Here is a 14,477-nt window from a genome sequence, read left to right as displayed (position 1 = left end):
AGCTGGCATAGAAGCTCATAGGAGGAGTAAAACTGGACTGAATATCCAATTGAACAGTCATTGAATACAAGGCTGAGGCTCAACTTTGTTTTGTAGGCAATGGGGAACTACAGAGAGTTCCTGAGTAGAATAAGACTAACGAAACAGTAATTTAAAGAAAATAGTAAAGATAATGTTAGGTCAAAGTGGATCAGAAGGGGAACAAAAAGGTGATCTTATTTCAGTTACCCAGATGTAAGGGGAAGAGCCTAAAATTAGGTGGCAGCAATGAGAAAGGAAAAGGGAAAAGGAAAGGATATGGGAATGGCAGACTAGGCATAGGAGGAAGGACAAAGGAAAGTCACTAATCATCACAAGGGTTTATCCAGTGTGACCCATGTTATCACTTACAGACAGGCATATCAACCAGAGAAAGAGCTCATGGTTCCACAACATTTAGCTCACCCTGCTTTCAACTACATCCTTACATCCATTTAGTCTACTGAGTCAGAAGAACTCTGGTTCCAATCACATTTTCACTGCTTACTAGCTGTGCAGTTAGGGCAAATTATGAATTTCCTAAAGCCTTAGTTTCTTAATCAGTTAAGATGGCATAATAGCTGTATTAGAGAGTCATTGTCAACAATCAATAATCTGATATTTCTTTCCTCTCCTTACCTATTGACATGCTCCTTATCTATTCACCCACTTATCCACCTTAGATTATATGGTTCATCATTTCAATAACTCTTTTGCAAATATTCTAAACTCCCTTGTCCTCTGATTTTTGTGTTTGACTTGTCCAACAAAATACAAACCCTACATGAGCCTTATTGTTTTTCTCTATGCCTGTACCCAGGGAAATAAAGCACTGCTGGAGAAAATCACACCCAACTGCGAGCACATCTCAACAAGGCCCTCAAAATTACTTAACAATCCTACTTCATCTCTCTTAGCAATTCATTCTTCCATTCTCTGCTAGGAGTATTTCTTGTTCTCCAAGCTCTTCTGATCTCCCCTTATCTCTCTTGATCTCCCCCAACTCTCAGTAGATGACCTTGTCCTCTACTTCACAGAGAATGGAACTTATTACAATGACACATGTTCAACTTCCTCATATAAAAGCTGTTCACATACTGTATCTCCACCAATCCTCTTCTACCCATAAAATTAAGCGATCTTCCTCCCATTAAAGGTGAATCGCTGTTTGGAATTCTCTTTCCTCCTGCCCTTTGAGGAATCTTAAGTCAAATCTCTCCTCTCATCTTTATTATTTATTTGTGAGACAGGGTATTTATTTATTTATTTATTTTTGAGATAAAGTCTTGCTCTGTTGCCCAAGCCGGAGTGCAATGGCATTATCAGGGCTCACTGCAGCCCCGACTATCTGGGCTAAGTGTGATCCTCCTGCCTCAGCCTCACACATAGCTGGGACTAGAGGTGTGTGCCAGCATGCCCAGTTAATTTTTTTTTTTAATTTTAGTAGAGACAAGGTCTTGCTATGTTGCCCAGGCTGGTCTCAAACTCCTGAGCTCAAGCGATCCTCCCTTTCAAAGTGCTGGGATTACAGGTGTGAGCCACCACGCCCGGCTATCTCTCATCTTAAAAGGGGAAAAAAAGTACCCCATTTCCCTGCTCTAGCTATTTTATTAAAATAAAAGCCAAACCATCCTGATTTCCATTTCTTTTTTTTTTTTCTTTGAAACAGAGTATTGCTCTGTCACCCAGGCTGGAGTGCAATGGCTCAATCTCTGCTCACTGCAACCTCCACCTCCGGGGCTCAAGCGATTCTCCTGCCTCAGCCTCCTGAGTAGCTGGGATTACAGGCGTCCGTCACCACACCCGACTAATTTTTGTATTTTTAGTAGAGACAGAGTTTCACCACGTTGGCCAGGCTGGTCTCGAACTCCTGACCTCAGGTGATCCGTCCACCTTGGCCTCCCAAAGTGCTGGATTTACAGGAGTGAGCCACTGTGCCCAGCCTGATTTCCATTTCTATCACTTCAGTGAAACAGCTCTTACTGAGGGCACCGCAGGCTTCCAATGGCCATTTTGCTCAATTCTCGTTTCATCTAACCTCTCAGCAACTCCTGACAACGCTGACACCTCCTCACTGTGGAAACTTCCTCTTCCTTGGGCAGTCTCCAGTTTTACCTCTATCTCACTGGCCACTCATTTTCAGTATCCTCAACTACCTTGGAAACGTTGGGAACTCATCAGGGCTTAGACCTAACGTACTTCTCACTCTCCTTAGGCAATCTCATCTACACCCATTTCCTCCATTACCATCTACATACTCATGTTTCTCAAAATTATGTCTAATATAGTTAAGTTCCCCATTTTGGTCAGCACCTCAATTTAGAGAGAATGACCAAAACTTTAGCCATTGACACCACTCTCTGTCACCATCATAAAGACTTATTTGGTCTCAGTGTGGAACTCACAAGTCATCTTTAGTTTCACTATGGAGTCTCACACGTCTCTTTGGTGTTAACAGGGAATTCACAAGTCACAGCTTTGTACCAGCTAAATGATTCTTTATGTTCTTGCTGATCCAGTTGGAGCAAGACCATTCCACTGTCAATGTATAGCTGCATACAAAACATTTAAGACTTGAGGGTACACAGCATGCCAAGGGAACTATTATTGTGACTATTAAGAGGATACCATTAAAATACCAACGCGTACTCCTTGTTGTTATTCAAAAACAGCAATCAAAGAACAATAGAAAGTGTACAGAATTAAACATGTCTTTAAGAGTTTAATAAATGTTTTTAAAAGTTCATGGAAATGAAAGTTGCAATACTCAGTGCTAGGTGCCCTCTAAAAGGAAAAATAAAAATAAAAAATTTAAGTTGCCACCTAATGTGGTGGCTCACGCCTGTAATCTCGGCATTTTGGGAGGCCAAGGTGAGATGATCACCTGAGCCCAGGAGTTCGAGGCCAGCCTGGACAAGATGGCAAGACCCTGTGTTAAATAAATAAATAAATAAATAAATAAATAAATAAATAAAGTAAGTTGCAATGGCTAGTATTTAAAAAAATCAACAGTAAAACCATAAAATGAATTAAGGAAATTTCCTAGAACATAAAAAGCAAAGAAAAAAGGTGAAAAACATAAAAGGAAAGTTAAGTTATGCAGAGATGTGGGAATGTGGTATCCAAAGGGAGCAGGAGGATGGGGGCGGAAGGCATCCCGTGGGATGAACAACAGGCTCTACTGGAATTCAGGAAGAAAGTACTGAAGTTTCTAGATGCAGTATGTTTTGTATCTTATCCTTTAAGATTATGTTAGGGTTGACTTACAATGTAAATAATTGGTACAGATACATATATAATTTAAAAATAAAAAAGTGTGCATACATACATAGGGTACATGTATGCTTTTCCTTTTAACAGACGATGAGTAAAGGTCTTATTTTGGAAATCACGGACATAACAGATCAATCTAAGAGGACCACTATCCACCTAAGAGATGTCTAGAAAGAAAAAGAACAGGAAAAATGAAAGGAAGAAAATAAAAAAATAAGAGAAAAAAACTTCTCAGAAATGAAGAAAGATAAAGGGAAAGGCCCACTGAGTGAGCCAAGTCACGTGAGTAGCAAAAGAAAAGAAAACCAAACCCACATCTGGTCCAAGCCTTGAGAAATTTAGGATAACGGATAAAGACCCTAAGAGGTTCCGTGAAGGGAAAAACAAGATAATCATGAAGACGAAAAAAATAGATTGTCATGAGAATTCTCAGCAGCACCAAACACTTATATTAGAAGAAAATGTAGCAATGCCTTTACAGTTCTAAAGGAAAAGAATTTTTAATATAGACTTCAATATTCAGTCAAAACTAAAAATCAAATATGATGCAAAATAGGTTTCCCCTAGAAATCAACTACTCTCTTGTTCAATGACCATCACTTTTAATCAATATATCATTTCCTGATATGTAATTCTTTTAAAAATAATTTTACACAAATTATTTATTGCACCCAAATAAATGTTAGTATTGATCTTTTCACATGTCCATGAGCACGCATTTATATATGTATGTCAAAAAAATGCTTATGCTCTCATCTGTTAGGGAGCAGGAATTTAACTGTATTCTTTCACAACATGCAAAGGAACTATAGCAAAAGACAGATTCCAGAGTTTGGGGCTTCTGGCTTCCCACATCTCTACTTCTTTAGGTAGCTAAACTGCGCCGTCACCAGGAGACATTTTTAAGCCATGACTAAATAGTATCCATGGTAACTTTAGAAATAATTTAGCCCAATGACATCCAATTAAATAAATACCACTTACAAATCAGTTTGTTTTAAAACTCCATCTTTGTAGTTCTTCCTATACATCTTAATTGCTCCAACAGAGAATGCTGTCTTCTGCAGTCTTTTCTCTTTTTATTTAAAGAAAATCAGATACGTTTCCCCGCTAAATACTGAGAAGTAGAAATGCAAAGGTTGTAAATAACTTACTTTAATACCAAGGGCTGTGAACTTACTCAAAGACTAAAATTCCGTGAGATTAAAAATACCTATGCAATAATTCTAATTAACTAACACCGTTAACTATTGTATCTCGTCTAGTTCTGCATTTTGGACTCCAGTATATAAAACAAATTGGGCCGGGCGCGGTGACTCACGGCTGTAATCCCAGCACTTTGGGAGGCCGAGGAGGGTGGATCACATGAGGTCAGGAGTTCCAGACCAGCCTGGCCAAAATGGTGAAACTCTGTCTCTACTAAAAATACAAAAATTAGCCAAGCGTGGTAATGGGCGCCTGTAATCCCAGGTACTAGGGAGGCGGAGACAGGAGAATTGCTTGAACCCGGGAGGTGGAGGTTGCAGTGAGCGGAGATCGCGCCACTGCACTCCAGCCTGGACGACAGAGCGAGACTCCGGCTCAAAACAAAACAAAACTAACAAATACATTCCATTCCTTATAAACACGATAAATTATCTACAACACTTAAAAAGGTCTGGAAAAAATTCAAGACAAGTGTTTAGAAGTTAATTCAGGAAAACCACGTTTTTCCAATTTTGCTTGATGCATATTACTTCCTACCAAATGCCTTCAACAATGAGCTAAGCTTGAAGGTATCTAAGGATATTAGAACAAAATTTCCTATAAAATCCAATTTAAACTCATTACAATGCATATAGTAACCCACAGAAATGAAAAGATTTCTATGATTTTCTTTTTAGAATTAAACCAGCCCAGGGCAACAATGATTGAACGGTGGTGCCACGTTCACCACCTTGCATCAAAAAGCAAGTCTCCCTCTCTACACACTGAAAAAAGCTGCTTATTGAAAGGGAATCTCGAATCACCACCTCTGACACCGTGTGCGTCACTGCTCTAGTTCTGACTCCTATCAGCGGGCTAGGGAAAGAGACGGACGCCCCTTTACCCGACAGAAGAGCCCAGGTACCTGAAGATGCAATGTACGCATGGCGTGAAAATGGAAGAAAAAGAAGACAGCGAGAGTTAGGAGAAATGTGGAGAGAGGTGACTCATGGACAGAGCCAAACCTGGCATGGAGAGGACAGAAAAAAGGCAAAAAAGGTAACCAGAGACACACAGAACACTGAGGACACAAGAGTCTAAAGGGCAGAGACAAAAGGACAATAGAGACAGGCCAAGATTGAGAGGCGTCCAGAATTTTCGGGTTGGATAGGGCCAGAGACAAGGGCTAGAATTGAAGCCAGCTCCGAACGTCAGCCCAGGCAGGGCTCCTGTCATTCTGGGTCCTTAAGAACATCTGGGAATTCTCCAACTGCGCTCGGCCCGGCCTGAGAGTTATCTGCACATTTTGGACATAGAGATAAGACAACCCCACTCTCAAAAGGCCCCAGAATTAACAGGGCCAGATTAGAGCCTGCACTTACCAGGCCACAGCGGCCCGACGTAGTCGCCACATCCCGCCGGCGGGGAGGTCACGCAGGCGCCGAGACGGCCACGCGGGAGCCCCCGTGTGAGCCCCAGCCCGGCTCCTGGTCCAGGAATGACCCAGGAAGAGGCGTTCAGCAGCAAGGGCACAGAGCCGCGGCACAGGCCCTCCCAATGGCGCATGGACTTCCGCAAGAGCCTGACAGGCACCCGTACTCAGTCCGTCACGGAAACAACCACTTCACCCTTTCTAGGAGGGCAGCACGAACGGTCCGCGGGGGACTAGCGCATGCGCATAGTGCATCGGGAACGGACTGGCGCAGTCCATCGCCTGTCACGTGGCCCCGCCCTCTTGCTTCCGGTTTGGAATTCAGAATTAGCCTTGAGGGTTAGAGATTTGGCCAGGGGAGGGAGCGAGAGTTGGGCGGGGACGGGAAGGGTTAAAAGCGTGGAATCAGAAGTGGTGAATGCTCACCGGGAGCCATGAATTTATTAAGAGTTGGATATTGAGGGAGCACGAAGGAAACGAAGCACGAAGCACGAAGCACGAAGGAGAGTGCAAGGTGAAATACAGTAATAGATTAATACAAACTAATTCTTGCACATTTGCCCAGCTTCTTTGTTGGGCATCTTTGTTTGAAAGCACTTTCACATCCTGAGGGCAATCTTGGGAGGTGAGAAGCAAGAGGAAGAGTCGTGGATAGGCCAAGTTCCTTAGAATCTCTGAGGATCAGGTCGGAAAGGGACTTCAGTCAATTAGGCCAGTAACGGGTTTGGAATAAGCTTGTGTGGTTTATAAAAGGCGTCAAAATGATTTGTTCATTAACTGTTTAAACAAACTTTCTTCTGGATTGTAAGCCCATCAGTTTGTTGAAATGGTCCTCGTCAAGGCCTCCACCAGCTCCCTGTTGTTTGTGGCCACTGAGCCTGCCGCAGCATTCAGCTGAGATGCCAGTGCTGAGCACTCCTTCAGCCACTTTTTCTCTTGGCTCTCTGGATGTCACGTTCTCCTTTTTGTCCGGAACTGCTGCTCCCAGGCCCCTTTGCTGGCTCCCCTCCCAAATTTCTCAATGTTGGACAGGCCCAGATGTCAGCCAGCCATCTTGACATCTCCTCTCCCTCTCTATCTGCATTCTCTCCTTCGGTAATATAAGTCGGCTTCGTGGCTTTAAATACTCCTTTTCCTTTCCAACACAAACCTTTTATGTTTTAAAGGGAAACTAGAGCCCATAAAAGGGATGTGGCCTGTGAAAGGTTATGAAGCCAATTTTTAGGGACTAAAATCAAAGGGTCCTGTGCATCCTTTTTACTTCAGGCACCTTTCATCTCCTCCTTGCTACCCACCCCACGCCCAACCCACCCATGCCACACACATACACAAATACACAGAGAATAAAGAAAATTCCTTTTCCCTTAATTGTCAGAATCATAAGTCTGGACCCATGCACTCACAATGCCACCAAGTGTAGACCTAGTCATTGGCAGTAGAATTCCCTAATGCAGGACTCTTGGAATTTTCTTTGTTTATTGTGGTGACTATTTCAATGGCAGGTCCAGTTAGCAACTTGCTGTACCCACCTATGCAAACTGTAGATCTTCCTGGGATTGTAGGGTTGTACAAATAGTGTCTTTGTAATCATTACTTCCTTGTTATTGTAGAAAATAAGAGAAACCAAAAGACTTGAACAACAACAACAAAAAAGAAAAATTAAGGATAAAAGACTTTAACCACAAAAAAAGGAGAAACTTACCTCCATCACCATTTATATGTGGTTATCATTATGTTTTATGAAGCCCTTGTTTTGCAGTTCTAGGCATTTATCCTGTGGAATCATTTCCACATATGCAAAGATGTATGCATGATGATGTTTATTTCTCCACTGTATGAAATGGCAAAAGATTGGAATCAATATAAATGTCCATGTATAGAAACTAGACAATAAATTACATCCATACTAGTCATGAAAACCTATGCTTTAGGTCTGTATGTCCTGATAACGAATAATCTCCCATATGTACATAGTATTGCCATGAGAAGAGGGCAAACTGTTGTATAACAAAACTGCCACCATTGGACCAAATTCAGCCCACAGACCTGTTTTGTTTGAACGGTGTTGGCCTATCCGGTGTTTTAAAAATAGTACTACGTTTGGGCCGGGCACAGTGGCTCATGCCTGTAATCCCAGCATTTTAGGAGGCCGAGGCAGGCAGATTGCAAGGTCAGGTATTTGAGACCAGCTTCGCCAATATGGTGAAACCATGTCTCTACTAAAAATAAAAAAAATTAGCCAGCTATTCAGGAGGCTGAGGCAGAAAAATCACCAGTCTGGGTGACAGAGTGAGATCACCAGCCTGGGTCACAGAGTGAGACTCCATCTCAAAACAAAACAAAACAAAAACTACATTTGTTGCCAAAATAAAAATCAAGAAATTTCACATTTTAAAAAAATCATAAAAATATCAGGACGCCTAACAACATCAACCTTCAATTCTTATATACAAAAAATGTCTTGGAACCAGGAGCCAAGTAGTAGTTTTATCCTTCAGGCACTCATGTCCTCTCCAGTAGGTCAAACTCCCTCATCTTTCTGAAATTGAACACATCAATTGCTATTTATCATGAAGCTTGTGCTTCTACTTTTCTTAGTAAAAATCAAGAGGAAAGGGAACTACTACTTGTATTGAAACTGCCTTGGCAAAATTATGACAAGAGGAATCTGACATAGTTGACTCCATCTTCCTTCTGACCTCCAAGCTGTCCTTGGTCATTCCTGGACTTAAGCCAATTGAACTTTGGGGAGGAATGTAGTTTATAGTTTAACTTGAAAGAAAGGATTATAATAGCCGCTTCCTAAAGCTAACTACCTCCTTGCTCAGGGACCAAAAACCACCTTTGTAAGAAAGGCCAAGAGAATAGGATCATGAGAGGGGCCTGAACTGTGCTAAGATGTAGGTATAGTTTCTATAGTCCCTTACTGCTCAGGAATCAATGTGGCCAGAGGTCACAAGATTTGTGACTTCCCCAATTGCTCCTATAGATAACATCATTACTATAGAATCTAGGACTGTTTTTTTTTGCGGTATCTTTCAGACTCACCCCATAGAGACTTATGACTCATGACTCAGGTGATCCTGTGGCCCCACCCAGAGGTGGACTCAGTACACAAGGAATGTTCTCCTATTATTTCATCCCCAGCCAGTCAGCAGCACCCATTCCCTACCCCCTTGCCCACTACATTGTCCATAAAAACCCCTAACCTCGGAGCCCTCAGGGAGAGTGATTTGAGTGATAACTCCAGTTCTCCTGTGTAGGCTGGCCTTGAATCAATTAAACTCTTTTTCTATTGCAATGCCATGGTCTCAGTGAATGGATTTTGTCTGTGCAGTGAGCAGGAAGAACCTGTTGGATGGTTACAATATCAAAAGTGAGAGAAAATGAAGGACTGAGAGGGTCAGCCATTTCCAAAATAAGGAGAAAGAGTGGGTTTTTGTTTTTGTTTTTGGCAAAAGAACACAAGCATGCAAGTAAATCATATGATGTTGAAAGAATACAATTTAATATGACATTATACAACAGACACACTTGCATTACTCATTTATGTTACATGCCTAACCCACGGAAACATTGGAGCTGATAAGCGCTAGTGAAGGGCAGAGTCAAGGAAGGTCTTGAAGATAGTGGTTCATGAGTGGGAGGGAGACTTACATATATTGTAAACCCTTTCGTACTCTGAACTTGTATATTAATTACTTGTAAAAACATGTTAAAATATTTTTCTGATCCAGAAGTCATGAAATAATTTTACTACTTTAGACTAAAATTTTATGTTCAGCTAGGAATTGAGCAATTCACCAGGTAAAACTCAAAATATTTACCTTAGCAGGAAAAGGGACCCTTTCAGAATTATCCAACAAATCAGAAATTTTCAGAAAGGAAGGTAATGAGAGATGTGAATGGAAATGGAAATGTTTAAAATTGATTTCATACATTTTATATTTACATTTTTACAGAAAAGCTTTTGCAAAGTTCTTCCTGGGAGATCTCCAAGTTCCTTAACACTGTACTCTTCCTCTGTGGTTTCCTGGAGAAGCCAACAATTAGCTGCAGTTACACATATTTGCACCATCATCATTATCAAACTCTTCCCATCCCTCAGAAAAGCATGTTATAATCCTCATTAACAAACATTTACGGTTGCTTCCTATGAACCCTAGTCTGAGGATATATATATATAAATTTTTTTTTTTTTTTTGAGACAGAGTCTCGCTTTGTCGCCCAGGCTGGAGTGCAGTGGTGCAATCTCGGCTCACTGCAACCTCCACCTCCCGGGTTCAAGTGATTCTCCTGCCTCAGTCTCCTGAGTAGCTGGGATTACAGGTGCATGCCACCTCGCCTGGCTAATTTTTTGTACCCTACAAACACTCCAGGCTGGAGTGCAATGACGTGATCTCAGCTCACTGCAACCTCTGCCCGCTGGGTTTGAGTGATTCTCCTGCCTTGGTCTCCTGAGTAGCTGGGATTACAGGTGCCTGCCACCACACCCAGCTAATTTTGTTGTATTCTTAGTAGAGATGGGGTTTCACCATGTTGGTCAGTCTGGTCTTAAATTCCTGACCTCAAGTGAGCCACCTGCCTTGGCCTCCCAAAGTGATGGGATTACAGGCATGAGCCACTGTGCCTGGTCAAAACTGATAATGTTTTAAGAAACAGTAACAAAGTTTGTGAATTTGTGTTCAGCTGCATTCAAAGCCATCCTGGGCCACATGCAGCAGGATGGACAAGCTTGATTTAGAGCATCCATTTATATGATACTCTAGACCAGGAAAAATAGATATGGAGAGCGGGGAGGAACATTGGGGAACTTTCTAGAAACATGGAAACGTTCCATATCATGATAGCAGTCTTGGTTACATGAACACATCCATTTGTCAGAATGGATAGTGAAGATTTGTTCATTTAAAATTTTAGATTTGTATATGTACATTTTACATTTTAAAAAAACTATGAAGAATGATTACATGAGGAGGATGGGAAGTGGGTAGGGGTTAGATGAAGCAAGAATCACAAAAGGTTAATAACCATGGAAGGTGGGCAGTGGGTATATGAGAGTTCATTATACTTTTCTGTTCACTTTGCATGTATTGAAAGTTTACATTATAAACATTTTAAAATGTATCTTTTTTTGTTAAAAAAAAAAGATAGAAAGAAGCATACAGAAGAAAAATGAAATGGACCCAAGAGAAGACAGCCTCTTTAGTATAGAGATGAGGAGCAGAAGGTGAGCATAAAAGGCAAAGAGCCTTGTGTGCTGTGTGGAATTTATTCCGGCTTGTGTTCATTTCCTATTGCTGCTATAACAAATTACCCCAAATTAGTGGCTTAAAACAGAACAAATTTATGATCTTATAGTTCTGAAGGTCAGAAATAAGAAATGGATCTCTAGGGAAGAATCCTTTTTTATTTTTCCTTTTCCATTTTTGAGAGGCTGCCCACATTTCTTTGCTTGTGCCTCATTTCTGTCTTCAAAGCCAGCAGTGACTGGTCAAATCTTTCTAACACCACATCACTCTAATGCTAACCCTTCCACCTCTGCTTTCCACATGTAAGCATCCGTGTGATTTGATCAGCCTACCTAGATAGTCAAGGATAATCTTCCTATTCTCAGGTCAACTGGTCAGCAAACTTATTTACCCTTTGCCGTATGCACAGCTTCTGGTGAGGATTCAGACTTCTTTGTGGGGAGATTGTGTGTAATGATTTATCTCTGATATGGAATGTGTGAGTGTGATGGGGTGGGGAAAGGGGAGGAAAGAATCAGTTTATACAGCCACACCTGGAACTAGCTGTAGTTTTAAAATTGTACTTCTAATCGTTGTTTAGAAATCCTCTATGTTTAACATTTTTTAAAAAAACGATTTTTATACCTTTTCTGGAATCTACTGCATGTCAGAAATTTCATTTTGTTTTGCAGTGACACTTTTGCCTTTTCCTGCTTTTTAAGTAGTTTTAAGGATTTACTCTTGAATTATAAAACTTGAAATATTTCCTTTACTTATTTGTATTGCTTACTGTGCTTGTATCTTAGAGGTCAAGCTTCTTTCATTATACTGAAGATGCCAACTTATTGTTTGATTTTTTTTCTTGTCCCTGTAATAAATTCAGAGATACAATCTTCCTTCGGATCTTTCTATTATAACAACTATTATGATTATATGCATAGTAAATACTGATTTAGTGTGCCAGGTACTAGGCTACTCCTCTACATATGAGATCTCCTTCTATTATTTGATACAATATTTTTTACAGCTATCATCTTGTTTTTTCTTGTCATCCTGCTATTTATTTATTTATTTTATTTTATTTTTGTTTTTTGAGATGGAGTCTCACTCTGTCGCCCAGGCTGGAGTACAGTGGTGCGATCTCGGCTCACTGCAACCTCTGCCTCCCGGGTTCAAGCGATTCTCTTACCTCAGCCTCCCAAGTAGCTGGGATTACAGGCACCTGCCACCACTCCTGGCTAATTTTTGTATTTTTAGTAGAGATGGGGTTTCGCCACGTTGGCCAGAGTGGTCTCGAACTCCTGATCTCAGGTGATCTGCCTGCGTTGGCCTCCCAAAGTGCTGGGATTACACACTTGAGCCACCGCACCCAGCCCCTCCTTTATTTTTATGTAGTAAAGTATGTATTGACCATACTATGCCCTTTAATTCTACTCCAGAGTGATTATTCCTTTATGATTCTGGCTAGAGGGTTTTCATTGTTATACACATATATAGTATATATAAAATATATACATATATTATTAATATATACATATATTGTAAGTATATAGATGTATATAGGTATATAAGTATATACATATATACATGTACACATATGTGTATATACTTATATGTATATATAATTATATACATGTGTATACATACAGTGTATATATGTATATACAGTATAGTATATATGTATATATAATATAGTATATCTATTATATATAGTAGATATGTATATATTGTAAGTATATACATGTATATGTTATATATGTGTATATGTATATAAAAGTATACATATGGCCGGGTGCGGTGGCTCACACCTGTAATCCCAATACTTTGGGAGGCTGAGGTGGGCAGATCACAAGGTCAGGAGATGGAGAACATCTTGGCCAACATGGCGAAACCTCATCTCTACTAAAAATACAAAAATTAACTGGGTGTAGTGGTGTGCGCCTGTAATCCCAGCTACTCTGGAGGCTGAGGCAGGAGAATCATTTGAACCCTGGAAGGGGAGGTTGCAGTGAGCCGAGATCATGCCAGTGCACTCCAGCCTGGGCCACAAGAGCAAAACTCTGTCAAAAAAAAAAAAAAAAGGAAAAAGAAAAGAGAAGTATAAATATATAAGTATATATGTATATATTATATATATATGATAAAGTCTTTTCAGGTATTTTAGTATCAATTAGAAAAACTGTGCCAGGGATTGCTAATCTAATACGTTACTGGCTGCGAACATGTGGCCCCATTGTCAGTGTTCACACTGAAGCCTTGCTTCAGCTGTACCAACTCCTGAAGTGAGATACATTCTCGATTTATGTTATGTTTTCCAGACTTCTCTCTTCTGTCCTCATTGAAAAGACAGCCAGCTTTTGTAACCTTGCCTTGGGGATGTTAGCAGGAGAAATGTTGGCAATTCAAGGCTCTTCTGGTTTTATAAGAAAACCAGGTTTTGCTGGGAGGCCTGGAGTAGAAGAGAGGGCCTCAGAGAAGCAAAAATGGGAGGAGAGACATGCCTAGAGATCAGGAAGAGGTAAGTGTTTTCCCTTCAGTGTCCCTTCCTAACACTCTCTTGAGAGGTTTCAGGCTCCTAAATAATTCATGCCACCTAAACATAATCAGATTCATCAGATTTGAAGGGATTAGGAGTGCTAGAAATTTGGGGGACTTCAGAGATTACCTGTGACTACTAAGCATAAAGAACTATTTTCTATGCACTTGGTTTTTTCGTCCATTACGTTTGTATGGTGGAAACACTATGCATACAATGAGGTACTACTGCGCCTCTCTTTCTAACTCTGTGTTCAGTGACATGTTGCTGGTATAGCTTGAAACTAGTTATGGTGGCAGTATTTCCACTGTAGCAATCAGCACACACTACAAATCAGGGCTTGATTTGTTTTTTGTTGATTATCTAATCTTAAGAAAGTGATGGAAAAAAATAATACTACAGATTAAATTTTAAAGTGTATTCTGTCTGTGGTTTTACATTGTGAATAATATAGAGAATTGAGAAAATATTGTCTCAGTATTTGAAAACTATTATCTAATTCAGTAAAGAAGTCTTACACATCTTCATTAATTTAAATTTTCCTAATGTACGTTTTCATTGTTTTACTTTTCTCTTATTCACTAATGTGCAGGAAAATACAACCCATATTCATGTCAGAGCTAAACTCATAGGTTAGTGATGTGAGCAGCTTCTTTGTTGAAATAGATAGGATTGATAGTAATGAAGCACTTATTCACAGTAAAATTTATAAGAAACGTGCATATGAACACTGATTTTGGAAGAGCCCGTTATTAAACACTTACCCATACACCATTGTTTGAGCAGCACACCACTGCTTTTC

The 14,477-nt window shown here is 40.4% G+C and overlaps 1 protein-coding gene across 3 annotated transcripts in view; it reads right to left on the bottom strand.

Annotated features, from left to right (window-relative positions):
* The window catches only part of OPA1 (OPA1 mitochondrial dynamin like GTPase), a 107,149-nt gene extending 101,030 nt beyond the window's left edge, over positions 1-6,119 (bottom strand). For 2 of the 3 annotated variants that reach the window (XM_021934994.2, XM_021934997.2), the window contains exon 1: positions 5,859-6,119. In XM_021934994.2, the coding sequence (XP_021790686.2) occupies positions 5,859-5,890 (32 nt within the window). In that variant the 5' untranslated portion in view covers positions 5,891-6,119. The remainder of the gene's footprint in view (positions 1-5,858) is intronic. The other variant, XM_021934999.2, reaches the window with a different exon arrangement.
* Positions 6,120-14,477: the final 8,358 nt, after the last annotated feature.

The sequence above is a fragment of the Papio anubis genome, chromosome 2 (assembly GCF_008728515.1).
Source record: "Papio anubis isolate 15944 chromosome 2, Panubis1.0, whole genome shotgun sequence".
Lineage (NCBI taxonomy): Eukaryota > Metazoa > Chordata > Mammalia > Primates > Cercopithecidae > Papio > Papio anubis.
The sequence above is the reverse complement of the archived record's forward strand: the minus strand, read 5'-3'. Positions and strand labels throughout refer to the sequence as shown.